Raw genomic sequence first — 27,295 nt, 5'->3', positions numbered from 1 at the left:
ACATGATCCAGTAGACAGGGTGAATATTTATAGACATGTTTTATTTTTATACAGCTAAGGTGCTAACAGTTTTTATAGTATCTTTTTCATATATTGTTTTCCTAAGGTCTGCTGTATATTAAATGAATTAGGATGGGAGGGGGACCACCTTTTTCCTGTCTTACCTACAAATGCTTCTGGAATCTAATGATTACTTCATTCCACTTTTCTTTTTAGCCTGTTAGTTAGGACTTAAATCCATGGTCAGTCGAGTTGGACTTTTTTGTCTTCATAAATATTTTGGTCCATATATCATGGCCTTTTGTAATTATCATTTTTACTCACTGACTGACTCATGAAGTGTTTATTGCCCCTTATTTTTTTTCCTAAGATCATTTCAGGTGGATCGGTTCCCTTTGGCATGTGTTTATAATACGTACTGCATAAATTCTTCACATATTGGATGTTATTATTTACAAGTGTTTAGAACATGCAGGGTTTTTTCCTTTGAACCAGTAACAGAGATAAAATGTATGTTTGACCTGTAGAAATTTCTTTAATATTGAAGATATGAAAAAATTATCTCCGGCAATTATTCTCTATTCATTTTATTTAGGTCAGGTCTAAAGTCTCTCTGTTGCCTCCTTTTTTAAGGTTGATTTTTTTCCACTCTTTTTGAGATTCTGTTCCCATATAGGTCCATTACAGAGTATTGAATAGAATTCCCTGTGCTGTTCAGTAGTAGGGTTGATTTTTACAAGGCATTGCTGGCTACTTCTTTTTTGTCCCTCAACACGTGTTTTCGTTTCTTTTGTTTCCCACCTTGTTCTTGTGAGCCTCCTATCTGGCATTACACGAGGGCCATATTTTCTTCGTTTTATATTTTTGGTCCCCGATAAAGGACGCATACAGTAGGCATGTAATGCTCTCTGGGGCTGATTCTGTCAGTCCTAGAGCACTGTGCCTGTGTGGACCCTGGCCTGAATCAGCCATGCCCCCTTGCTGGCATCTGTTGGGATTGAAATGCTCGTTTTAAATGCCAGCCAGACCTGGCACGAGGCCCACAGCCCTTGGATTGGGATCAAAGCTGATTTGTGAGCATCTCAATGGGCAGGGGCAGAGGAGGAGGCTTGGTGGTGGCCCACTGCCTGGCCATCCCCAGCTGTGGCAGCTTCCCCGGGTGCTGGGGGCAGGGGCACAGGGAGGGTTGGTCACGTATCGCACAGCATTAATTAGCCCAACTTCCTCTCTGTCTTTCCCTTTGTTCTATCTCAAAGCTTGATGAGGTCCTTTACCATGAAAAATCTCATGATTCCTCACCGGCTGAGGTTGGGTTCCCTGGGACGCAGACGCCGGGCTGGAGGTTTGCGGGTGCTATCTGGGCAGTGCTCTCAGACAACACCTGTGAGAGAAGCAGAGTTGGGCGTTAAAGGGGTGTTGATCCCAGACGCAGCTGCAGCGGAGGCCTCAGCAGGTCTGACCAGGAGCTTTAGAGCTGGGGTGGGCACTTTGAAATCTTCCTGGATTGAGGCCGTCAGGTATAAGACATAGGTTGCCCCTGGGAGGGGGCACGCTCCTTTCAGCTGAGACAAAGCAAAAAGTAGGAGCAAAAGGTGGCAGGAAAGCACTGGATGTGAGCTATTGGTGCAGACAAATTGTTTGGCTGAGCATAGAGTATGCAAGAGATTTGAGGGGCTTCCCTGGTGGCGCAGTGGTTGAGAGTCCGCCTGCCGATGCAGGGGACGCGGGTTCGTGCCCCGGTCCGGGAAGATCCCACATGCTGCGGAGCGGCTGGGCCTGTGAGCCATGGCCGCTGAGCCTGCGCGTCCGGAGCCTGTGCTCCACAACGGGAGAGGCCACAACAGTGAGCGGCCCGCGCACCACACACAAAAAAAAGAGAGATCTGAGGGACAGGCTGGTTCAGGTTGTTCACGGCAGCCACTGAGTGCTGGGCTGAAGCTGTTTGGGTCGTCCTTGTGGCATTTTGTAGCGGCTGAATGTTCTGAGGCTGAGCATGGCAGGATTGGAGAGCTGGGCTGCAGGAAGCTTAGCCTGACCGATGCGTTCAAAGGACCTGAGCTGGGAGATCACTTGGGTATGTTAGAAATAGTCTAAGAGATTCCTCACCTAAGAATCGGGTTGTGGTGATGAAACAGAAGGAAGTGGATGTAACAGCTGTTCCATGGGATTGGTGGAAAGGCTGTGCAAGTGATTGGGGGCCAAAGGTGAGAGAAGGCTCAGAACATGATGAGCTCAGGTACTGGGTGGACGGTGGTGTCATTCAGAAAATTCCAGAAGACAAACCCAGCAGCACCCGTAGGGAAGCACTGGGGCTTCGTGGCCAAGAGTCTGGAGTTTGGAAGCAGACAGTCTGGTTTCACGGTTGACTAATGAAACTGTAGGGGCCTAGGTTTACCTTACCTGCCAAATGGGGAGAAGAGTCTTGGCTACTTCAGTGGGCTGCAGTACGCACAGAATGAAGCAAGGCCTTTGGAGCAAAAGCCACTGAGCAAGCACTGGCTAACCGTTAGCTTCTAGGGTGGGGGTGATGAGGTCCAACAGAGTCAGCCAGTGGAGAGAGGGCTTGGTGAAAGTCTGGGAGTTTTTCTTCTGGAGGTAATGGTGGGAGACCGACATAAGGATTTTTCTGGCGGCCTTTGGCAAGTTCGGAGGGGAAACTCAAGCCCCCAAGAGTTTCAGCTCTCACCCTGGAGATCTCAGCTCGGGGCAGGAACTGGAGGCTGGACCTGTGGCTTATAAAGCATGAGAATGGCAGGCCTTCCCTCCCAATTTGGGACATCAGTCTGCTTTGGGAACTGGGGTCTGGTCAACCTCACTTCCTCAGCCTTTATTATTATAGGAGCCCAGGTTCGGGAATCTGCCCCTCCTCCGCCCTCTGCATCGCTGCAGGAAATGTCAGATTTTGACAATTAATCCAGACTCAAGAGAGATAAGTCATAGGATTATCCCTGTAATATAATGATAATAAAATGCATATGATGATTTTGTAAAATTTTATAAAACTTCTCCTCATAACTTTATTCTTGTCATTTTCATAAAGTACAATAAAATATAAACCATGTGAATTAAAAAATGAGATTAGCTTAATCCTCCTAAAACCTGTTTTCAGCAGTTCAAACTAGTAGAATAGTCTGTTTGTATAACTTTATTTTTTAAATTTTTAAATTTTTTATTGAGGTATAGTTGACGTATAACATATTAATTTCAGGTGTACGATATAATGATTTGACATTTGTATATGTTGCAAAATGATCACCACAATAAGTCTAGGGCTTCCCTGGTGGCGCAGTGGTTGAGAGTCCGCCTGCCGATGCAGGGCACGCGGGTTCGCGCCCCGGTCTGGGAAGATCCCACATGCCACGGAGCGGCTGGGCCCGTGAGCCATGGCTGCTGGGCCTGCGCGTCTGGAGCCTGTGCTCCGCAACAGGAAAGGCCACGGCAGTGAGAGGCCCGCGTACCGCAAAAAAATAAGTCTAGTTAACATCCCTTGCCACACATAGGTACACATTTTTTTTCTTTATTTGTATAACTTTAAAATCTTGATGCTGAATAACAAATATGAAAGCACCTTTTTGGTGTTCAACAGTTGTGTTACATGTTACATGGAATTACATGCTCCTTTGTGGGGCCATGTTTACATTTCAAAATTAAAGTGGACTCCTATTTACTATAGGCTGTGTTCCGAAAGTTCATTTGAAAGTAGTTTAAAATGCATTTCTCCCATACAGTCAATGTCAGATATGTTGAGTAGATTGCTGAACAAGCTGTAAGAGCCTGTTTTTAAACACCTAAATATAATACGTATTTATTTGTATATTCCTATTATATGTGTGTGTATGTGTATATTTGTATATGCCTAAAATAGAGTATCAGAAACACCCTTTAGTAAATCAGAAGCCAGACCTTCAAAGTAGGAGGTAGTAAATCCGAGGTGATACGTGCAAAGCTCTTAGGTCTGTGCCTGGCAGCCTGGTGAGCACGCAGGAATTGTTGCTATCATTAGCCTCCCCACTCGCCCACCCTGGGGTCTGGTGGCAGGATGAAATGACCCCCGTATTGTGGGAGCAGGTGGAGAGCTCTCTGGGCAGGTGCCCCATGTCAGTCTCCAGGCTGAAGATGAGGGGCCCAGGCACCTCCTAAGTCAGACTTTTGGTTGCATTTCATTCTGTGCCTAATGCCTGACTGCTGTGGTTAGTGAGACCTTCAGCCAAAACCTGGAGAACCAAGAAGGAGCTTTACCTCTGTTGATCGGATGGGGTTTGCTTTATCTGTGCTGCCTGCGGGTTTCCTTGTGTGGGCACAGTGACATTTCCCTGGGAAGTCACCCAGAGGCCTCATCTCCGCCGGCCACTGTTCTGGGGGTGGGATTGGGAAAAGCCCATCTTCGTTTCTCATCTCCTCACCTTCACCCTGGTGACTCTCTGGGAGCAGAACTAGGTCTTGAAACGTGGTTTAGGGACACGAAGGTGTATAAGAATGGGTCTTGGTCCTGCTGCTGACCCCTCCTTGCCCTTTTACCATTCTGGTCCTTCCACTTAAAGACCCTGGGGCTGGCAAGAAGTGGGAATCCCAAGGCCCTGGGAATTTTTTATCTTTGGAAATTGAATATTTTCAATAATTTTCTATCTAGCCACCTGGTCAAGATACAAGGAAAATATTTTTAGGGATAAGTGAAGGAGATCTTTTGCAGTTGTGTTCTTGTGCCTTAAAAAAATCATGTCTGGCACTAAGTTGATGAGCAATAAATTTTAACTTTATTATTTAAAATGTAATTTCCTGAGAGTGGAGTTAACAGAAAATATGTAGCAAGGGAAGATACTATGGAAAGGAGACCAGCTTTAACTGGCTGCCTTAATATTTTTTTCCCAGTAAATTCTTGCTATTTTAGGCATGGTTAAAATACTGTGGAACGATATCTTTCAAAGTTGTTTGAAAGGAACTAATTTTACTTTGCTGTCGTCCTATTTGTACTATTCTTATTTTTCCTCATTAATAGAACAGGCATTCTCATCGCACATACTGGAACCAATAGAAGAACTTTCAGAGGAAGAAAAAGGTAACAAAGAGGGGTTATATCTGCATCAATCACATTTAGTTGCTAAAACCCAAGCCTCGGAAGTATGGTTCAGTGGTTTTTATGGTAGTGTATCAAAATGAGGGAAGACATTTAGGTTTGGATTACATTTTCAATCTCCATGTAGTATTCTGTCATCCTATTCCCCCAATGTGCTGTTATATTTTTCCCCCACTTTACTGTTTCTTAACATATGAATAAGAAATTTCCTGTGTCAGTGAACTTGAAAAAAGATTTTAAGCCTTTATGTCAATGCAGAGATTTTTTGATCAGATGACAAGTCGACACAGTTGTGTGCCAGGTTATACAAAAATATTCATATCACAGTAGTTATTTCTCATGCCCTGAATCTATGAAATGAATAGGTGAGGTGCCCATTTCAAAAATTGTTTTTAATAACAAGGAAGGCATAATGTCTAAGCCCTGAATGTGGAATATTTACACGCAGAATATCTTAATGGCAGAATTTGGGAGCTGTTACAGGTTTGGGGAGGTAATTAAGATTATTACTGCTTCCTCATCTTATTTGGTAGTAATAATAAAACTTATTTTCTACCAACTAATCTTTGAAGCTTATGAATATTTACATTATTAAGAATATTTTCTAATGCTAGATTTATCCTAAATTATGTTGGAATCAGTTTATCATAATTTTCTCCTTAGTAATAATAATGCTTTACCATATTTTGCTTCTTTAGGAGAAAACAAATTGTTAATATTTACGTGGGCTCTGGTTTTGTCATTTTTGTTAGGAAGAGAAGTGAAATTATATGTTCTAGTATGTAAATTCTTGATATTATAACTGCTTATGTGTTCTCTAGACATTTTCCAGTTTTTTTGTTTGTTTGTACAAGGCTACAAATTGAGAAGGGACTACATCAGGCATATCTATAACATCTACATGATGTGTATTTTCATTTTACTTGCATGTAACATGCTTTCTCTCTCCTACATAAGTATCATTTATTGATGTCTGAAACCCAAAATCCCTTATTCTCAGAAGAATCTATGAAACGTATCAGGAGGTTCATAGATAGGGTCCAAAATTTTGAAACTGGAATCGCAAGTCATATAGTTCACACTCATTTAAAAACGAGTCAGCTGGTTTCCAAGAGGAATCCTGATTTGTCCGTCATCCCCATTTCAGTTCCAGGTTTCACCCACTGCATATTCTGCCTGTGTTTCTTTTAGAAGTCTACCTAGACCATGTAAGGCATGAGTTAGAGATCGTTGACAGCAAACACCATCATCGGCTGTTGCCACATTTAGGGAGCTGAGTTGGGAAAGAAAATAATCTTTGCCACCCTCCACGCGTGCAGACACAGCTCTGGTGAGGGACGAGAAAGTGCTGAGGACCGCTGAGAACAGCCAAGTCCCAGCGCACTGTCACAGAAACCAGTGACCGCATCTTTCTGGTGCCTCCGTGGAGCCAGCATGCTGGCAGCAGATTGATTGCCATCAATAAATTCCTCAGCTTGTGCTAACATTTGCAGACAAAGGCCTGTGCAGATAAATCTTCGCAATGGTTTGCAAAAACAGTACAACTTTTTACCAAGAAGTAACTCGCATGAGACTGTTTCTTCATCCTTACTTTCTGACAGTTGTGTCGAGACAGACTTGATCTTGCCGTTCTGTAAGATGTTAGAATGTGAGGGCCAGGAGGGATCTTAGGGGCTATTTTATTTTTCAGAAACTTGAAATATGGGGGGATTAGGAGCTTGCTTCAGGTCGTCGAGTTTAATTAGTGACAGTGCTGGAACTAAAGTCCAGGTTTTCTGTTTTCCGTAGTTTAATGCAAAGAACAAAGAGATGGAGGAAGGCAAACTGGTCCGGCCTTTGCAGGACTGGCTGGGTCGCCTTTGGGGAAGTCTCTTTACCTCTGGTTTTAGAGTCCTCTTGTGAATAATGAGGAGATTGAGTACTAGATGATCAAGTCCCCTCCAACTCAGAAATTCTGTTGTGTTTTGCTTCGTTTTGCTTTTTGTGCATTTGTTTTGTTTTTTTACTACTTGCTTTGCGCTACAATTATTTGCTTACCATAAATGGTGTGTTGTAAGTCTGATGTAACTGATCACACGTGTGCGTTAGTCTGGCCATCTGCTTGGGCATGCTTTAAAATTTTTAATTGGAGGAAATGCTGATCTCTAGAATATTTTGTCTTGTTGATCTTGGTGAGCAGTACGTGCTTTATTTAAAATCTTCAGCTCTGATTGTCTTTCAAGTAATTCATTTCACCTTTACATGAAAACTTTATTATTATTTTTTCCTATCCACTCTACCTTCTTTCTCTCGCTTCTGTCGGCCAGCCCCAGCCTTGTAAGAGTTCTTCCTATCGAGGGTTTTCTAATTATTCACAAATGGCTTTCCAAAGCGAGCACAAACAGGTAAAGGGAATTTGAGGGCAGAGGGAAATGTTTAATCTTCCATCATTTGGGGGAACTTGGACATCAAAATGAACTTGTCTTCGGGGGTTGAGGGTGAACCCAGACCAGTCAGCAAATGAATTCAGTTACTGCCATCAAAGGCCTTGCAACTCTTCTAGACTGGCCAATCCATCTGGGCATCACTTGACTCCTGCATGTGGCCCCATGTCCCAGAGCCTCTCTTCAGGCTGTGCTTCTGTGTCATTCCTTATATCTGAGATGCTGCCCAAAGAATTTTCTTTGCCTAATTGGGGTGGGAGGCGCACCTATTTCCATGGTAGCTCCATGACTTCCAGGTTCTCTCCTGGTACGTCCTTTTACTTTTAGCCCCAGACAGTTGCAGACTTGATGGCCAACCAGCAGCCACAGCCAGTGACAGCTGTGGCTGCAGCTAAGCCCTCTAGATTCTGAGGGATTCAGTTCCTGGGACAGAAGTGTTTGTGTGTGTGTGTGTGTGGTTTCAGAATAGTGGGAAAACAACAGCATGAATGCTGACAGTATAAAGTTTAAGATTACATCTGATTTTTATGCATATAGAATCACATAAAATTTCATAATTTTGATTTAGCAAGCCACCAAAGCAAAGTATAGAAAAGCATCCTCATACAGGATTTTCCCTCCTGTTTAATGTGCAGATAGTAATTTGACCAGTTTTGCCTTCAGCAAAACTGTTAATTAACGAACAGAAAGATTCTTTACTACTGGACTTGACTAGTATTTAGAAAACATCTTAACCAAAGGGCATATTTTCAAGATCTTCTGCAAATCCACATGCCATCAGAACCTAAAAATTCCATCTGGTGAGGTGGGTAAGACCACGGAACAATGGAGTATCTGTGAGGACCCGCCTGCAGCCCCAGACCTAGGCAGTGGCATCTGGTGCCCCCTCCTTTGGGCGAAGTTCTTTTGTTAGGAGAATAGACTTCAAATGATAATAGTACCATTGTCACATTCTCCCAGATCTGCCTTTGGATGTTCACAAAGGGTCTCAACTACCCAGCACTGAGCCTGTTTCCTTGAGGCTTCAGTTTCCTTTGACCTAAGGACTCAGTTCTTCAAGGTCGTTGTAATCATGCCCCTTTCTCCAAACCCTCTTAAACTAGACGTTTTTTTGGTAGGGAATAAAAGGAATAAGGAAAAGAACATTAGGAGAATCTGGCCTGTTATTTTTCTTTGTTTTTAATTATAGGTTGTTTTAAGGAAAATATACTTTTCCTAAGACTTTTTTTAATTTCGTTTTCATTTTGGTAAGTATTTTGAGAGGCATAATAATCTTCACATTTTGAAATTTTATGTGAACTTAACCTCCACTAAATTTATTATATAAATTTATTATATAAAAACTTAATTATTTAAAAGACATAGGGCTTTTTCTTCATTAAATGATACCTAAACTCTAACTGAATTTAGGAGTAATGAATTCTTGAGGAAGTAGTAAGAATAATTTTAGGATTAAACATTAAACTTCCAAATAAGTTTTTTCGACTTTGCTTCTCTAGAGACCTATTTCTCACATTATTTTCTAGCTATAATTTGATTAAGTGATCAAGAAAGTCTTTAAAGATACTGAAGTTTTGAAGCAGACTTAAGGTAGTTTTTTTTTTTTTTTAAATAGCATTACTTGGGGCTTCCCTGGTGGCGCAGTGGTTGAGAGTCCACCTGCCAATGCAGGGGACATGGGTTCGTGCGCCGGTCGAGGAAGATCCCACATGCCTCAGAGCGGCTGGGCCCGTGAGCCATGGCCGCTGAGCCTGCGCGTCCGGAGCCTGTGCTCTGCAACGGGAGAGGCCACAACAGTGAGAGGCCCTCGTACCGCAAAAAAAAAAAAAAAAAAAAAAAAAAAAAAAATATATATATATATATATATATATAGCATTACTTGACTTTATTTTTATTTATTTTTTTAACATCTTTATTGGAGTATAATTGCTTTACAGTGGTGTATTAGTTTCTGCTATATAACAAAGTGAATCAGCTATACATATACATATATCCCCATAAGGTAGTTTTAAAAGCTACAGTACTTAAGCATTATATATTGTGCTGAATGACTAAACTATTCAAAAACTTTAAAACATTATAAATGCTTGCTTGCTGTTTTGAAGTTGTGTTTTGCCATTTTCTGCTTAGAGGTTTAATGTGTTTGTTTAATTCCTTTTTAATACGTTATAAAAACTTATTTCAGGAAAGGAAAATGAACAGAAATTAAATAACAAGATACATTTAAGGAAAACTTTGAAGAATAACCCTTCCCTCACTAAGGAAATAAGAACAGTCTTGGAGCAGAGTTTGGTGGAGAAACTGGAAACCTTGGGGATTAGTGCAGTAAGTTCACCCACTTTGGGAATATTTGCTGTTTTGTTTTGTCTGTTCGGCTGCACCGCGTGGCTTGCGGGATCTTAGTTCCCCGATCAGGGATCGAACCCGGGCCATGGCAGTGAAAGCGCGGAGTCCTAACCAGTGGACTGACAGGGAATTCCCTATTTTGTTTTCTAAATAAGAAAGGATCAGAGAAGAGAAGAAGGCATGTCAGTTCTGTCACATGTGGAGATCGGAGGCTAATGTGACATGATGCATTAAACACTTCAGCTGGCATTCACTGGGTGCCTGGCACCTTTCAGAGAGCTTTCCAGATAGTAACTCATTTAAACATAGAAACTAATCTCTTAGGTAGGTGACAATATCATCTGTATTTTACAGAGAGGTGAAGTAACTTGCTTCAGGTCACATGTTCGTGACGAAGGAGCCAGGGTTTGCATCCAGGCAGTTGCAGGGCGGCTTACATTCTGATGTTAACTCCGAATTACTGCCTGTTACAAAATCAGCACTTAAGTTACCCTTATTAAATGAATGGATGAATGAATTGTATTTCACGTTGTTGCCAGATTGAGTCGTTCTGTACATCATGTTATATATACTCTTTGCTTTTTACATTTTTCATCGCATACATAAAATACACAAACTTAATTGAACAACCTGAATTTATATACCTGTGTGTGTATACATCACATGTGCATATATGTATGTGTATGCAAACGTATGTATGTGCATGGAATGTGCACAGGTATGTGCACATGTACATGTGTGCATAACGTACATGCAATGCATGTATGTTTATGTGTGGCTGTGTGTATGCAGGTCTGTGTGTATTTGCACGTGTGTGGATATTGTGTATACGTGTGTGTGTGCACAGATCTGTGTATGTATACATGTATATACACATGTGCATGCATTTGTGTGTATCTGAATGTATGTGTGTATATACACATATACGTGCGTATACAGATTTGTATGTACGTGGGGGGGGGTTGTGTGTATGATCTGAACCACCACCCAGATCAAGAAAGAGATCCATCATTGCCAATACCCTAGAAGACTCTCTTTTGCTTTCCTTAGTCAATATAACTCCGTGCTCCCCAGCCAGAGGTAATGGCTATTCTGACTTAGTTTTTTTTTGTTCTTGAACCTCATAGGAGTGGCATCCTACACTGTGTTTTATTTTCCATCACTTCATTTGCTTATGATTTTTCCTGTACGATTCATACTTACTGTTTCATTTAGCCGTAGTTTGTGGTATAGTATTCCATTGTATGAATATACAACATTTTCTCTATTCTCCTGTTGATGGACATTTGGATTTTCAGTTTTGGGCTCTTTTTGGCCATTACATTCTTGTGCATGTCTTTTGGTGGACATAGGCATTCCTTTCTCTTGGCTGTGTATTTAGGAATGAAATTGCTGAGTGTAAGAGTATACACGTTTAGTTTTAATAGGTGTAGCCAAATAATTTTCCAAAGTGTAAAAGTTTACACTTTCCCTATCAGTGTGTGAGTTCCAGTTCCAGTCTGCATATGGTTTTTGGGTTATATATTTTATTTGGAACGTTTCCTTTTATCCTAAGATTATAAAAACACGCTATATTTTTTTCCTAATGCTTACATAGTGTTTTTGTTTGTTTACTTATTTTGTCTATCTGGCCTTTAACAATTAAGTTTGGAAACAATGAGTTAGAGATCTAACCTTATTTCCAGTTGGATCAGTTGTCTCAATATCTTTCGTTGAGTAATCCACCCTTTCCTCGTTTGTTCGAAATAGCAGTTTTATCATATAGGACATTTTTATGTACATTTGGACTTATTTTTGGACTTTCAGCGGTTCTGCCCTTTCAACTATTTTTTCTATTCCTTTGCTAACACCATACTGGTTTAATTTTAGTAACTTTGTCCTGTACCTTAGTATCTGTTATAGGTCATGCCTTTTTCATTAGTCTTATTTCAAAAGTTTCTTGGCAGTTCTTCCATATTTTGTTTTCCAGTGAACTTTAGAAACAGCTGCTGCAGTTCCAGAATAACCCCTGTGGGGATTCTGATTGGAAATGCCTTAAATTTTCTGTATTATTTAGGAAGAACTGACATTTTTACAGTATTGGGTCTTTCCATCCAGCTGCAGGGTACAGGAAGACATATTGAACACCTGCTCACACAAACAGATGGTAGATCCATAATGACAGTCGATTGTAGGATGTGAAATGAAGGAAAAGTAGAGGGGAATGAATAACTGAGGTCAGAGAAAACTTCTTCTTGGAGGTAGCAGTTGATCTGATGATGGAGATTTCTGTCCCCTGGGCTACTGGGTGGGTGTTGGAGCCACTTCCTGGGATGGGGAAGACTGAGGGGAATGGTGGGGAGGAGATGAGAGTATGTGTGTGACACTGATATTGAATAAATGAATAAATAGCTCTTTAACTGGTTTTCTTCTGTCTAGATACCCTTCAAATCCAGAAGAATTTTGTCAAATCACCTCTTAAATTATGGCATTTTCCTAATTGAAAACCTCTGAGGATTTTCGCTTATCTGTGCAATAACCAACCTTTAAGCTTTTCATTTTGGCATCAGTCTCCTTTTCTGCTCTCCTCACCCATTCCTCTGTAGCATTAACCACTAGACATGCCTTGACTGTTTCTGTCCCATTGCGTGCCTTTCCCACAAGGTGATCCCACCCATCTGGAACACTCCCTCTTTTTACTTGTTTCACTCCACCCATCCTTCAGGCACAGCCCAACCTCCCCCTTAAGGCTTCTTGGCCCAGTGGGGCCTCTGACAGCCCCTCTCCCTGAATTCTTCTAGCCCTTGTGGACTCATTCAGTCCTTGTCACACACCTTGCACTGTTGGTTAATCAGTCACACACACGCCTTCCATGCATTTGGTCCTGGCCCCTACAGCCCCGTACCTTAGCCAGTCACATACAATCATACACACACGTTATGTGTCCCACTGCCCTGTGAGCTCCTTTTGGGACCGGGACCGTGTGTTATATGTCAGGGCATCCCTCACCTTACATGCAGCAGTAAGGACGAAAGGTTGGCATGGTTAATGCTGACAAATGTCCATGAAATGAAAAACATCCCAGGATAATTGATTAACTTAACATTTTATTCCTTCAGGATATACGTGGTATTCCAAGTGACCACTTGAATAGAGTGCTAAGAACCGTAGAATCAGCAAGACATGAGCGAGAAAGACAAATACCTAACATTCAGCAAATTCGTGAATTCCTTGAAAATCAGGTCAGCCGTAAAACTGAGGAGAGAACACTACTGTCCACAGGTAAGCCTGCTACCAACTGCCATTTCATTTCTGCAGATGGGAGCAAAATAGAACAACCGTTTCATAATTTTCGATTGTTCACAAACCTTGGAACTTAATTGGCAACTCTATTATTGTTTGAACCATGAAATGTTGGGTCTTAGATTGTGTTTTTTACATTAAAAACCCCCTGTAGTGTGGAGTCTAGACCCTTGAGACAGGCTTGTTCGTTTCAGTGCCAGCATAGACAGTATTGTAGTATTTTATTCTGCTTTTCACATCATAGAGACTCACGAATGACACTATTCCAGACAGGTACAGTGCTTCTCAAGTGGACACCCTTTCAACTGGAGAAATAGCCAAAGCAATACATCTTCCTCTCAAAAGCAGACAGTTGGTTAGACAAAAACCTGTTTTTACCGATAGGACATCTGTTCCAAAGTGAGTATTTTCAAGCCTAAAATTTTTTATTAACGTTCATCTCAGTCAGCTCGGGCCGCCATAACAAACTACCATAGACTGGGTGGCTTAAACAACAGAAATTTATTCTCACACTTCTGGAGGCTGGAAGTTTGAGATCAGGGTGCTGGCACAGTCAGGTTCTGGTGAGGTTTCTCTTCCAGGACCCACAGATGGCCACCCTCTCACTGTGTCCTTACATGCCAGGGAAAGCAAGAGAGCCCTGGTCTCTCTTCGTCTTCTTACAAGGACACTAATTTCTTCATGTGGGCCCCATCCTCATGACCTCATCGAAACCTAATCACCCCATCTCCAGATACCATCACACTGAGGGTTAGGGCTTCAACATATGAATTTTAGGGGGTCACAAACATTCAGCCCACAGCAATGTTTGACCCAACAGAGAATCACACTTGGAATGCTTACCCATCTCTCGTTGTCTCAGGGAGAGTTGCTGCTGCTCACCCTTTAATAAAGCAAAAATCACCAATTCCTTAGAAATATATATATATATTTTTTTTTTTTTTTGGTATGCGGGCCTCTCACTGTTGTGGCCTCTCCCGCCGCGGAGCACAGGCCCCGGACGTGCAGGCTCAGCAGCCATAGCCCACGAAATCTGTTTTAAATTACATTATTCACTTACACCAGAAATATTTTTCTCTTGCTTTTAGAGTTAAGAAAAATATCACAGAAGATCATTTTCCCAGAAAGTCTTCAACTGTTGCGTGAGTACTGAGGGAGCAGGGGGTGGTGATGTTTAAAAATTCTTTTCACTGAACATTTCTTTCATTGTAAATTAGTATATTCATTGTGGTTCACTAGAGCCATAATTAGTACACATCATATTTAATCTGTGATTCCTTTGTTACATCTTTGTTCCTTTATCAGATATTACCTGGGTCAACAGTACTTATCCTGTGTGGCCTCCATTAACAAGGGGGACCACACCTGAGTCATTTCTGTTATTTTTTTCCCCCAACTGCCCACCTCCTGCCCGTTGTCTAGTAATGTTCGATAAATGTGTGATGTTGCTTTTTAATGTCTGGATCCATGATAGTGTAGCCGGATGATGTTTTAGTGTTCTAGCTCCTTGTGGAAGTTGATAATGGCCCTAGAACTTACTCTCTTAGGCTCTCTTATGATACTAAGAACCCTAGCTCAGTCATTCCTTAACTGTGGGACACTGATTCAGTGGCTTGCCTGTTAAAAAGGCTCTGTTTTCTTATCTGTAATATGGGATGATGCTACCTTTTTCCCAGGATAGTTCTACAAATTAAATGAGAACATATGAAAAGGGCTCAGCCTCAGTACTTGGCACATGTGGGTACTCAATAAATTGTAGGTATATTATTGTTATTAATTGAGTAAAACTAACTTTATAATAATTGAATTCATCATCATTGACTTGTTCTGGCAATATCGATGCTTTGTTTCTTCATTAAGGCATTTTGTATATATACTAGAGACAGAATAAATATATTAAAGACAGTGTAAATAATAATTCACCCTTCAGAAGTACTTTTCATGTACATAATCTCATGGGAAGAGCCTTATTTCATGGGATGTAGTGTAACTGAACGTTGTATGGAATTTAGGTGCTCAATGAATTTTTTTTTTTTTTTTTTTTTTTGCGGTACGTGGGCCTCTCACTGTTGTGGCCCCTCCCGTTGCGGAGCACAGGCTCCGGATGCGCAGGCTCAGCGGCCATGGCTCATGGGCCCAGCCGCTCCGTGGCATGTGGGATCTTCCCGGACCGGGGCACGAACCCATGTCCCCTGCATCGGCAGGCGGACTCTCAACCACTGAGCCACCAGGGAAGCCCTCAATGAATATTTTTTAAATGAGTGAATACCACTCTGAATTTCTGTTTCACTTTAAAATGGGGTGATAATTCACCTGATGATACGAATGAGATTACGTATTTATGTAAAAGTCCTTTGTAGGGTGCCATGTAAAGGTAAGCCGTAAGTAGTGACACTATTTTAAAAGATGACGTAGTCTTATTGCAAAAATATTTTTTTCCACTGTGAAATAGTTTTCTTAGGTGTGTGAAAACCAATATTAAGAATATACAGATTTGGGCTTCAAGGAGTAATGTCCTAACTTCAGCACGTTTTGGTAGATACGCCATGTGGCTGGCAGGTCTGGATTTGAAATGACTCTTCGGCCCTTTGTGGCCCTGGCTGCCATCTTGTTCTGTGGCCACATGGGTGTCTATTATGCTCTCTGGAGAAGATTCCCACTGCTTTAAGGGACACATGGTAAATCCTGAAGCTTAGGGAAACAGCGTCCCCTGTTTGGGTTTTGATTTGTTTAGGACCCCTCCCTTCAGTTCAGAGGAAGAGCTGGACGATGGGGACCTCCTCCAGGCCTGTGTCTCGCCAGACTTACTTCCTGTGCTGTCATCTAAAAGCAACAAGAGTAGCTTTGGAAGGAACACCGTCAAAAGCGACACTGACTGGACCGAGGGAAGTGAAATTGAGGACTCTGCTATTTCTCCCAAGCCCACAGGTAAGCTTTTGTTATTGAAAATCCCTCTGGAAATTCTGTTTAGGACAGTGGTTCTCATCTGGGAGCACCAAGCACTGGGGAGTCTGAGCTGAGAAAGTGCCCGAGGAAAGGATGGGGCTAATCCAAAAGCTGCTGCCGCCTAAAGAAAATGGACAGGGCTTAGCAGGTAATTGATATTCAAGTGGAAGGAGAGGAAGGGGTTGGGGACGCCTGGATGTATTCGTAACAAATATAAGGGCTGCTGAAACAAACTACCACATACTCTGTGGCTTAAACTACAGAAACTTACTGACAGGAGCTGGAAGGCCAAAATCAAGGTGGCAAGGTTGGTTCTTTTTGAGGGCTGTGAGGAGAGGATCTAGTCTGTGCTTCTGTCCTTGGCTTGTGGACGGCTATCTCCTCCCTGTGTCTGGTCACACTGACTTTCTCTGGGCGTGCATCTATGTCCAAATTTTCTGCTTTTGTAAGGGCACCAGTCGTATTGGATTAGGGTCCACCCTAATGACCTCACCTTAACTTGATTCTCTCTTTAAAGGTCCTACTTCCAAATAAGGTCACATTCTGAGGTAATGGGGGTAAGGACTTCAACATATGCATTTGGGACATGATTCAACCCCTAACACTGGGTGACCTTGAGAATAACTGTTCTAATACACTGTGCTGCCTTTTGGATATGAGGCAATCCTAAAAGAACATAAGGTCCAAGTCGGTAACTGCTGATAATTTGCTAAGGAGAAGTGACGCTGAAGGGTCATTTTTTTTAAAAAAAGAAATTCTGTTTAGTGCAATGTAAAAATTATATATTTTAAACATATATATATAATTAGTTTATTGTATATAATTTGTATATACCATGTATTTATATAATTATGTAAAATATAACTAATCATTTAAAGACAACTGGTTTTGAAAACAATATATGAACATCCCATTCATGCAGGCTGCCTCACTGAAATTAAAGTTTCTGACCATGTACTTGAATGAGACCATCCTTCTCTGATTTAAAAATTTTATTCTTCTAGTCTAGAGGAGCATGATTTCCTTAAAGGAAGTATTTGCAAAGCTTAGACTCTCTCAAATTGTTTGTAAGGCTATTTTGGAACTGAAGATAAATATAATTTTTTTTAACTTCACCTATTTTCTGTGGGTCCTATAGGAACCTCCATTAAAACATTAACTGGAAAAGTTGAAAAGACAGTTTCAAATCACAGAAATGTGAATAAGCCAGTTGGTGGGCTTAATGTTGCTGAGGCGTTCATCAAAAAGGCACAAAAAGAAGATCTAAAGGTGAGATCACTTTTACTCGCTAAGCATACACAAATTCATCTTTTAATGAATATACCTTAATAATTGTACTTTTTACAGTGAAATGTAAAACAAATATAATTATTTAGTATAGTAGAGGTTGAGATTTTTACATTGTCTTGTTTTCAGTATCGTATTTCTTCCTATTTCATAGAGGATCAAAGATAGTGAAAGGATAACTGGTAATCATGTCCTATGCTTATCAAGTTTTACAGGTTTTCACAATCCTGTCACGTGTATTATTTGACGTTTGCAGATATTAGGTAGTTTGTTCACAGAAACTTGTGACTGATTAGAAACTGGGGACTTCAGATCTGAGTCTAGGAACCTTTCTGCCACCGTGGCGAGACCTGGAAGTGAAATAGGGACTTTCAGGGTTGGGAGCCAGAGTCGGTGGAGAGATGCTTCAGGTCCATGACCCAAGCACAGGGCAAAGCCAAGCTCCCCTCCCCGAGTGGAGGAGAGGCCCTGACACACTCCAAGGTCCCACACCAGGCACCAGAAGTGCTTCTGTGGACAGAGACCTGGGCAGGCTCGTCTGTGTTGATGGGGTCTGCCAGTAGTAGTTGCTCTTTTCTTAATTTTTCCCTTGAATTAGATTTCATTCCTCCCCTGCTCATGTGTGGAATCCAGAGCATTTCGTCAAACTACATTCGTACGGTAGTGCCATTTGTGTTACACAGCCAAGAATGACAAAAAGTCACAAAAGGTCAAGAGAGAGCCACCGCGTCTTCCTTAGAAGGGGCGCCCGAGAAACACGCGCTCCTTTAGGTCAGGGCCGTTTCTGCAGGGCCCGCATGTGATGACTCCTGCAGTTAAATGTCTTAGTATCACAGAGGTAAGAGCCCCAGAGCCAGCCTAGCTGCTCCTTGGGGAGCATCCTGACTTGACTTCTACGACGTAGTGTTCCTGGAATTTGCTAAATTCATGATTGCTGAGTAGGAAACGTTCATTTCCACAGCAAGGAACAGAAAAAGAGGTGATTCCCTCTGCTTTCAAAGCACAGATTTCCAAATCCGTTTCATTTCCCCTCCAGAGATGACCAAATGACCAGATTGGGGGATCCTTTGAGGCTCCCAGCTTCTCATCCTTCAGTGTCTGCGGCTCAGTCTGGCCAACAAAGCGGTCAGGGGGCTCTAACACGCACAGTTTCTTTAGGAAACATTCATTATTCTCCACGTATCTTTTTCAGTGTGCAGATGTGGACGATAATGACTGGGACATATCATCCTTAGAGGAAGAGAAATCTTTGGGGAAAAGAATTGGAAGAGAACAGAAGGAACCTCCACCTGTGAAAAATGAATCAAATGCTACTCAAGTGCCAAGTGCCTGGGGTGCAACTAACCAGAAAGGGCCAAAGGGAGAAGGTTCGCTGCTTTGGTGTCCAGCAGAAGCCTCTATAAATATCTAAGCTATGCTAATATATTATCAGACAGAGACACTGTTGGCATAACAACGATCTTGCTTTCCTTACATTATTTTAACAAGGACTGAATGTGAACAACTTACTGATTTGTATATATTTACTAATTTTCTAAAATTTAATTTTAGGTCTAATCCTTAGTCTTTAAATTTCTAAAATATCTATTTTTGAAAACGCCCATATAGTCTCTTCGTGCAGATGCCTCAGGAAATTTAAATTTCTGATCATACACCTAAATGAGGCCACTTTTTCTGTCTTCCTGTATTCATCATCCTACATACATTCATCATCATAAATATTTTTATTTTCTTCCAAGGAAGATTCTTCTTGTAGCACTGTAGCCAGTGGGATGAATGACAGGTGAAACCATCCACTGCTATTGTTCCTATCCATCCAGGCTAGAGTATGGGTAATAAGTCCAGTAACTTACCTCTCAACCCATTTAATTTTTAAAATCAGAAAATATAATTTGTATTTTTTTCTATCAGAGCAATTCTTCTCCACGCCACCTCTCAGCCTTTCTTCATCTGTGCATCCCATGAGCCGTGCCTCTGAGTAACGGGCTCAGACCCCTATTTCTAGGCTCACTGACTTTAGACATGAACTGTGGAAGTTCTGCTAAGACAGAGGAGGATTTGACTCCTTCCCCACTCCCTGCACCTCTCATGCCCCCTCTTCAGGACTTTTGTTCCCACATCTGTAATTTTAACAAATACATGCACATCTCTACTTGCTCTGTCTGTCTGGCAGGGTCTCCTGCCTATCCCCACCCCACCCCCACCGCCCTTTGTAAGATGAGCCATTGCTGCCTCTACCTTCACTTGACCTCTTTTCTCCACCAACGTGTCAGTCATAACACTGACCTTCTGTTCTGTCACCGTCATAAGTTTTCTGTGCTTTGTCTCAAGACCCATCCTAATCTCTGAAAAAGCAAAAGACATGTTTATGCTGTGGCGACTGTGAGGACACAGGGCCAAGAGGATGCCCTGAGTACATTTCCTCCCTCCGCCCCAATGTCATGGCCCTACACCCCTTAAAGAAACATTTCTGGAGTCACATGCAAGTGGAATTCTCAGCCCTCTCCTGTTTCAGTGGCTCAAGGCACTTTTGAACTAACTTCATGTTTAAGCTCATCTACCCTAGAAAACCTGGGGTACCGTTTTACCGTTTAATCCCTCCTTGGCTTGTTAATTTTATTCTCCTCTCTTTACCACTGCCAGCCTCCAGGCCCTGTGCTGAATCCTGGCAGGGGGAGGCCGGGCGGAAGCTTCCCTACGAGGGCCCCGTGAGGCTACCCCAGAGACGTGGTGGGACTGTCCGCAGCCTCCTTCACAGTTTGTAGGAGCTAGGGGTGGGGTTGCGAGCAGACTCAGACACGAGTGATGAATTACTGTCTGAAGTGGAGGATTTTTTACAGGCTGGACAGTGTGCTAGTTTCATCACTGGGGCCTCCCCTCCCCACCTCTCTCCCTCCACAGGACCTCAGGATGAATCCAGCACATTGAAAAGCAGCTTAGTAACCGTGACGGATTGGAGCGACTCTTCAGATGTGTAACTGTCACCCCACGCATCAGGAGGCCCTTCCAGACGCCAGCAGTATTGCAGAATCACAGTATTTCAGTGCTGCCTACACGACTCTGATGCTCCTGCTTGGCAGTATCTCCTACAATAACAAGGAAGCTGACTCTCCAAGAACCAGCGTCCCTTTAGTGGCACCTAATGCAGTTATTACAAAACAAACTCAGCAGTATTTTGAAGCACATAAAGGTGTTTAAGACTGCTGCTTAAAAATAATGTGTCGTTGAAGTCATAAAAAGTTTTTTCTTCAGAACGGTACTCTAGTGTTTAAGTGTATTTTTTTCAACTAATCTTTAAGTGAATTTTTTTTTAAACTTCTTATAGCAGGTTTTGGTTTGACTTAGAACCTTTTTTTATATCTTTCTTATGTATGTTGTCACGTTGGAAGTGTTTTATTATAAAGTTCTGTTAGTATCCTTCAAATTGAATTAGTGGAATCAGTGAAATCTTAAGAGTAGATTGCTTATTTTTCATATAGAAGTTTAGAGTTATAAAAATATAGCTAGGCCCACGTTAGATAACTCCATTTTCCAGAAGTACTTTTACCATATGCAGCTTTGAGCCGTTGTAAGCATGTCGTTTTATTTTAGAACTTTAAATACCATTTCTGTGGCATCATCTTTACCTTGGATATTTTATGAATAAAATGTAGCCAGTTTAAATGTCAGTTAATGTATCTATAAACAGAATAGATCGAGTCAATACTGAATTCATATGTGTCTGTAGTTTTTTTCACTTTTCTTAAATGCCCAACCCATATCCTAAAGTACCTCAAAACTAACTTAATTTTATTCTTATCAATGACATTGTCAACATTCAAAAAGTTCATATAAACTGTTCTCTGCATTTTTTATACTTTGTGGTACTATCTGTACTCTGCTTCCGAAAAAAAGTTACATTTTAACTAAATGGTTTTTTGGATTTTGGATCTTTCTTCATTTTGCCAACCTTTCAAGTAAAGCCCTCCATTACATCCTTGTGACTGTGGCTGAGTTATTAGAGCTGGTTTCTGAGTTAGGCTTATCTCGTCAGAGGATTTAAGCTTGCCTTGGTAGCTGTGCCGTGCAAACACACTGACCTAAAAGTTAAAACAATGTTTTATCTGTTTCTGCCCCACCAGAGTCCTTTATACATGTGGGCCACTCTCACCCTTTTAAAAACTTCCCACAAAGGCCAATTTTATGCAAATGTACTCACTTTATATATGTTTCTAAAAGCTCTAATAAATGCTGAATCAAATCTTCATTGTAGTAGGACAGAGATAAGCAACCTACAACAACGCCTAAGAAGAAACCCAGGCCCTTACATTCACTTACTTATTCCACAGAGATCTGTTGAGCTCCTTGTTTGTTTTTAACATGCATTATTAGTTCACTTATAGAACAACTTTGAGACACAGTTATTATAATTTTCTTGACGATGTGAGAAACAGTTATACAATAACTTGCCAAGCCATACACTTAGAAAGTGACAAAAGTAGGCTTTAAACCGGGTCTCAAAGCCAAGTCCTGGGTCTGCCAGGTCTTTAATTCCTGAGCAGAAAGGGTTGGGGAAATAGGATGAATGTCCGCTAAGGAAACCCAACAGTTATGTTGAAAAGACCGATCCTTTATCTGTTTAGTCCTGTCATTTTAGATTGCACTAGAATTGGCGTGTTCGTTTTCCTTTGGGCTATCGCCTCAGATTTCTCCTCACCGACACACAACGAATGTGTTTCTGGCTACTGACACAGTGTTTCTGTACTTTGACCCCTTCTCTCCGTAAATTCTTCAGAAGCTAGGACAGTTCAGTACAATCAAAATATTGTCTTCACCAGTACAGCTCTGAAATTTAAAAATTTGTTTTAAACACACACTCACAAAACCCGGCCCCGCCACTGGCCTGTAGCACCTGACCTCTCTCCACGGCCTTCAGTTCATTTGTGTCCCTGGAAAAGGTATTCAAGTATTATTATGGTCTGGAAAAAAAAATCATATATATATATATATATATACACACACACACACACACACATATATACATATGTACATACATATATATGTGTGTGTAATAAACTTGTTCTTTTTCTTGCATTGAGCACTTCCAAACAATGTGATTTTCCTTTTTAAGCCTTTCACGCTTGAGGAAAATGAAAATGTTACGGTCACCCATGCTGTGATTAGTATTGGAAAGGGTCTGACTCATAGATTTACACAGACTGCCTCAGTTCAAAGTCGTGGTTTTGTCACTCGCCGCAGCAAGTCACTTCAACTCTCTGCTTTCATTTCATCCCCTGCCAGCTCAGGTTGCTACAGCACTTACCTCAGGGGGCAGTTATGAGGATGGAGTGAGTGAGGGCACACGCAGACTGAGATAACTATCGCCCTTACAGGCATGAGGTAAAGGGGCTGGCCCTAGAAATAAAACGGCGTCTGGTCAGAGATCACTGGAGCAACTTAACACGTCTTGAAAAATGCTGTCTCTCCATTACCGGTTAGTTCCACGCACACGACCTGAGCGACACACTGGAACTTGGTCCGTTATTTCCGAGCGGGGCAGGTACAATGCAGCTCCAGGCCTTCCTCTGTTGGCCCCAAGGTCGGCCATGATGGGCGTCTCCAGCTCTGCTCTTGCCGATGCCCCACCCCAGGATCTGCTCTCTGTACTGGAGAAGCCAGAGCAGTTATTTAAAGCGGACGTGCCAGGCGATGGGCAATAGCGTTTGGCCCTGTTAGCCCGTGCTGGAGCAGCCGTGGAGAAGTACGGGGGTGACAGACGCCAGTACATGTTCGTTCAACCCAAACATCTGAGGAATAGTCTCAGATTGCCCCCATACTGTTTACAAGACACGACTCCTTATACACCTTCTGTTTAATATACGAAGAAAAAGAAACATAAAAAATGGAGACAAAGACTGCAAGGTCTGAATGATTAAGAAGGCTACGTTATGAATACTGGAATCTTTGATGCTAAATACATATACATATTTTAACGATGTATAAAATATATACAAATCCTGTAAATAGCCTGTTTATTTTTTTATAGAAAGCCACAACAGAAGATGATTAGTATGTAACTATGTAAGAACATTTACATCCGATAATCAACAAGTTCTTCAAATTTGTATTTTAAAAATAGTTTGAGTGTTAATTGTAGGAGGGCCTTGATGGCAGCATTCTGTGAACAGTTCACGTTTAAAACAAGCTCAAGACACGGCTAGCGGGCAGTGCTCTTTTTAGACGTAAGCGTTTTTATCAAACTGTTTTGAAGGGTTTGTGGTTTTAAAATCTTCTCCACCGTGATACTTTGTCCGAGAAGACATGATAGATGTGGCCCCATTGTATGTGTATCCCATTCTGCAAGGCAAAACACAGTTTGGTAGATTGTCTTTTACACGTAGGTCAAACAAAAATGGGAAGAAACCATTTTGCCCCTACTTCCATCATAGCTAAGTTTGTCTCCCTGATGACTTTTAGCTTTCTTCCCTTCTCTCTCTCCCCAAGAAATATTTCAATGTCATTTCTGAACAGCTGGTGTGACCAAGAGAATCTGCAGAAGAAACTCATGGCTTCTTAATTTGTTCAGTTACTCTCCTTCAAAACTTATTTAAGGACTTCCCTGGTGGCGCTAGTGGTTAAGAATCCGCCTGCCAATGCAGGGGACGCGGGTTGAAGCCCTGGTCTGGGAAGATCCCACATGCCGCGGAGCAACTGAGCCTGTGCGCCACAGCTACTGAGCCTGCGCTCTAGAGCCTGCGAGCCACAACTACTGAGCCCACGAGCCACAACTACTGAAGCCCGCACACCTAGAGCCCGTGCTCCGCAACAAGAGAAGCCACCGCAATGAGAAGCCTGCGCACCGCAACGAAGAGTAGCCCCCGCTCGCCGCAACTAGAGAAAGCCCACGCACAGCAACGAAAACCCAACGCAGCCAAATAATAAATAAATTTATAAAAAAAGAAAAATACTTATTTAAAACTCATCTTCCTGGAAACTAGGAGACTGTGGTGACCTTAATCAGCAATTTCTGCCTATGTGAAAATTCTGATGAGGCCAAAGTGAAGAATATACCCCCAGAGTTAGACCCAGATTTCTACTTACATCAATAGCTTTGGAATGTAAGAATGTCAAGCTCTGGGTTTTTTTTAATGAACCATAATTATATTTATTCTATTCAATATAATATTTACTATATTAAATGTCATATTTAGTATATATTCCTAACCTTTCCCAATTCTGGGGGGTTTTGTTTTTGTTGTTGTTGTTGTTGTTTTGCGGTACGCGGGCCTCTCACTGTTGTGGCCTTTCCCGTTGCGGAGCACAGGCTCTGGACACGCAGGCTCAGCGGCCATGGCTCATGGGCCCAGCCGCTCCGCGGCACGTGGGATCTTCCCAGACTGGGGCACGAACCCGTGTCCCCTGCATCGGCAGGCGGACTCTCAACCACTGCGCCACCAGGGAAGCCCCAATTCTGGGTTCTTGAAGTTTCTAAGAATCATATGAACTATCTATAATTTGTCCCACGTGTAACAATTTAGAATAGTACTGTACTTTTTAACAGGTCATTTTTGTCTCTTTTTCATACCTGGGTGCTTTGTTGTTGTCAGATATTGAAAAGCAAAATATGACACCACCAATTATGCAGAGTGAGGCTCCTGCCCATCCAATAAACAGAGCAGCTCCTAATTCATACCTGTGAAGAAGTATCACACAAGTATAAAAGCTTACTTATTTGGGGAGTAAACAGCGTTTAACACTACTAGCCAACACTTATTAAATGCTCATAATACATTTTTGCTATTGGAGCTTGTACAGGAAGTAATGACATCTGTATAATGCTTTAAACTTTTCGCAAAGCGTTTTTATAGCCATCACTTGACTATATCTTCCCAACATCCCGAAAGGAAGATGAAAGCATCGCTGTGGGCAAAGCAGGAGCAGTCAACTCAAGCTGGGGCCTCCTGGCCAATCAGCATCTTTCCTCGGGGCTCTGCCTGAAGCTCACAGAGGTTTCCATCTCTTTATTCTGTCACGCGGGCTAAACCATTAAGGCAGACTCCAGTTAGAAAAGGGAAAGTTGCCTGCCTTTGCTTTCATTTTAGTACAACTCAGTGTTTATCAAGCACCCGCTGTGTGCAGTCATGTGCAAGGTACTGAAGGGTGGCCGAACATGCCACCCCAAATGTGCCACTTTGGCAACAAGGATTATTTTGAGCTGAAAGCAACTGAGAAGAAACAGATACGGGGAAAGCTCTCTGCCTTCCCCCCATTTGCCTAAAAGCAGGACATAAATTTGTAAAGCTCTTCCCTATCCCCTCTCTGCCAGGAAGGACAGAAGTTAATTCCCAGAGACACTGTACATGTTGCTCAGCCCACAAATGGCACCAGAGCGATCTATGTGACAAACTTCACTCGCTCTCATCTTCTATTAGTTCCCTCATCACGTGCCTTCCCATCATTCGTGCCTCTAGAAGCTCAAAGTCCTTTTCCTCTGTCTTGTCGCTTCTCTACAAATGTATTGTTCTTTTGTTAAGATGCTACATAAGCTCAAGTTCTAGCCACCCCTTTGAGTTACGCATCGCTGGGTACTCCCATGTGTATGTGTGACGCACATGTTAATGAACTCTGGTTTTCTCTTATTAATCTACCTTTTTTTCAGTCTAATTTACAGCGTCCCAGCAGAGAATCTAGGAGAGTAGAGGAAAAAATAGTTTTTCTTCTTCTACAGTGTCAGTGAAAGGTCAGTGCTAGGTACAGCCTCATCTTGCTTATCACTACAATCTGGTGAGAGATGAATAAAAAATAACTATAAGTTAGTGACAGATGGCTGTGAAGCATCTCCTAGACGGCAGGCCATGTACTCTGCTCATGACTAGAACAGATGGGAAGATAAGCAAGACAGCCCCTGACTTGGAAAGGTCACCATACAAATGTACAAATATCGCTACTGAGAACAACAAAGGAAATCACAGCTGAGTGCTGGAGGAAATCCTTTTAGGGGAGGAGTATATATACATTTTATATATATATATATATATGTTTCAGAGAAACAAATAAGGAATGAGGAAAGTATACCAAATCTCGGGCTTTTTTACTTTTTTTCTTTTTTTTAAATAAAGAAGTGATTCTCAAACTCTTTGAGCCCACAGACCGCCATCACAAGGCAAAAACTGATGGACGACATTCCCTACCTAATGGTGCTTTTCAGTGTCAAATGAAGTCAGAGTGGGAAGGGTCTGTTTGGATCATACAGAATCCACAGAGGGGCTGAGAACGGAAAGGAAGAGGTGAGAGTAAGAGGGGAAAGTCAGGGCCAAGGTCAGCTTGTCCCCCTGAACCAAGTGCAGGGCCAGGGCCAGGCTTAGGTGGCCAGCAGCTGGCGTGAGTGACCTGTGCCCGTCCTGAGCTTTGCCTCATCCTTTTCTACATGCTGTGGTGCTACGTCTGAACTCCCATCTGGGCAGGCGCAGGCAGCAGTGGTGGTGTGACAGTGTGGCCCTGTCCCCCAGCCAGCAGGAGCAGGAAGCAACATTTACACAAGATGAGGGCCGTGTGGTCCACGTGCCCATTTCCAGATCCGGCTTCTGAGGTACTTCACAGCCTCCGTTTGCAACTGGGAATGGGTGACGTACACAGTACACGCTGCCTTGTGGTCCCTTCTTTTCTCACTCTTGTGGTGCCTTCCCTGGGAAATCAAATTGAGAGCTAAAGGAAGGAACAGCTGTAAGCACCTCACCCTGCCCTGGAGAACTGATTAAGCTCTGGCAACCGAGAAACTTCTTGAACTGTTCCAATCAGACACAGTAGCAGAAACAGAAGGTTGACGTAAGTGGGGAAAAACCCCTTCGGTCTGCACAAAAACCAGCTCAAAAGAGGACTGAAGAGTGAAGGGCACAGGTGAAAGCAAAAGAGCTGGCCAGATCAAGTGTTAAACTGGTAGTTTTATAAAAGATACCTT

The 27,295-nt window shown here is 42.2% G+C and overlaps 2 protein-coding genes across 12 annotated transcripts in view; one reads left to right on the top strand and one right to left on the bottom strand.

The window, feature by feature from the left end:
- The window catches only part of DZIP1 (DAZ interacting zinc finger protein 1), a 54,055-nt gene extending 32,721 nt beyond the window's left edge, over positions 1-21,334 (top strand). For 7 of the 10 annotated variants that reach the window (XM_033843393.2, XM_033843392.2, XM_033843390.2 and 4 more), the window contains 9 exons: positions 4,997-5,056; positions 9,683-9,822; positions 12,942-13,104; positions 13,395-13,524; positions 14,214-14,267; positions 15,860-16,053; positions 17,210-17,340; positions 18,551-18,725; positions 20,260-21,334. In XM_033843393.2, the coding sequence (XP_033699284.1) occupies positions 4,997-5,056; positions 9,683-9,822; positions 12,942-13,104; positions 13,395-13,524; positions 14,214-14,267; positions 15,860-16,053; positions 17,210-17,340; positions 18,551-18,725; positions 20,260-20,336 (1,124 nt within the window). In that variant the 3' untranslated portion in view covers positions 20,337-21,334. Of the gene's footprint in view, positions 1-4,996; positions 5,057-9,682; positions 9,823-12,941; positions 13,105-13,394; positions 13,525-14,213; positions 14,268-15,859; positions 16,220-17,209; positions 17,341-18,550; positions 18,726-20,259 lie in introns of those variants that run through there. The other 3 variants (XM_033843397.2, XR_012327736.1, XR_004522989.2) reach the window with 3 other exon arrangements.
- A 1,828-nt stretch (positions 21,335-23,162) lies between these two features.
- Positions 23,163-27,295, bottom strand: part of CLDN10 (claudin 10) — a 100,608-nt gene continuing 96,475 nt past the window's right edge. For both annotated transcript variants that reach the window (XM_033843598.2, XM_019920899.3), the window contains exons 4-5: positions 24,923-25,030; positions 23,163-23,694 (exon numbers count right to left, since the gene is read on the bottom strand). In XM_033843598.2, the coding sequence (XP_033699489.1) occupies positions 23,574-23,694; positions 24,923-25,030 (229 nt within the window). In that variant the 3' untranslated portion in view covers positions 23,163-23,573. The remainder of the gene's footprint in view (positions 23,695-24,922; positions 25,031-27,295) is intronic.

This window comes from Tursiops truncatus, chromosome 18, assembly GCF_011762595.2.
Source record: "Tursiops truncatus isolate mTurTru1 chromosome 18, mTurTru1.mat.Y, whole genome shotgun sequence".
Lineage (NCBI taxonomy): Eukaryota > Metazoa > Chordata > Mammalia > Artiodactyla > Delphinidae > Tursiops > Tursiops truncatus.
This window is presented reverse-complemented; position numbering and strand designations above follow the sequence as displayed.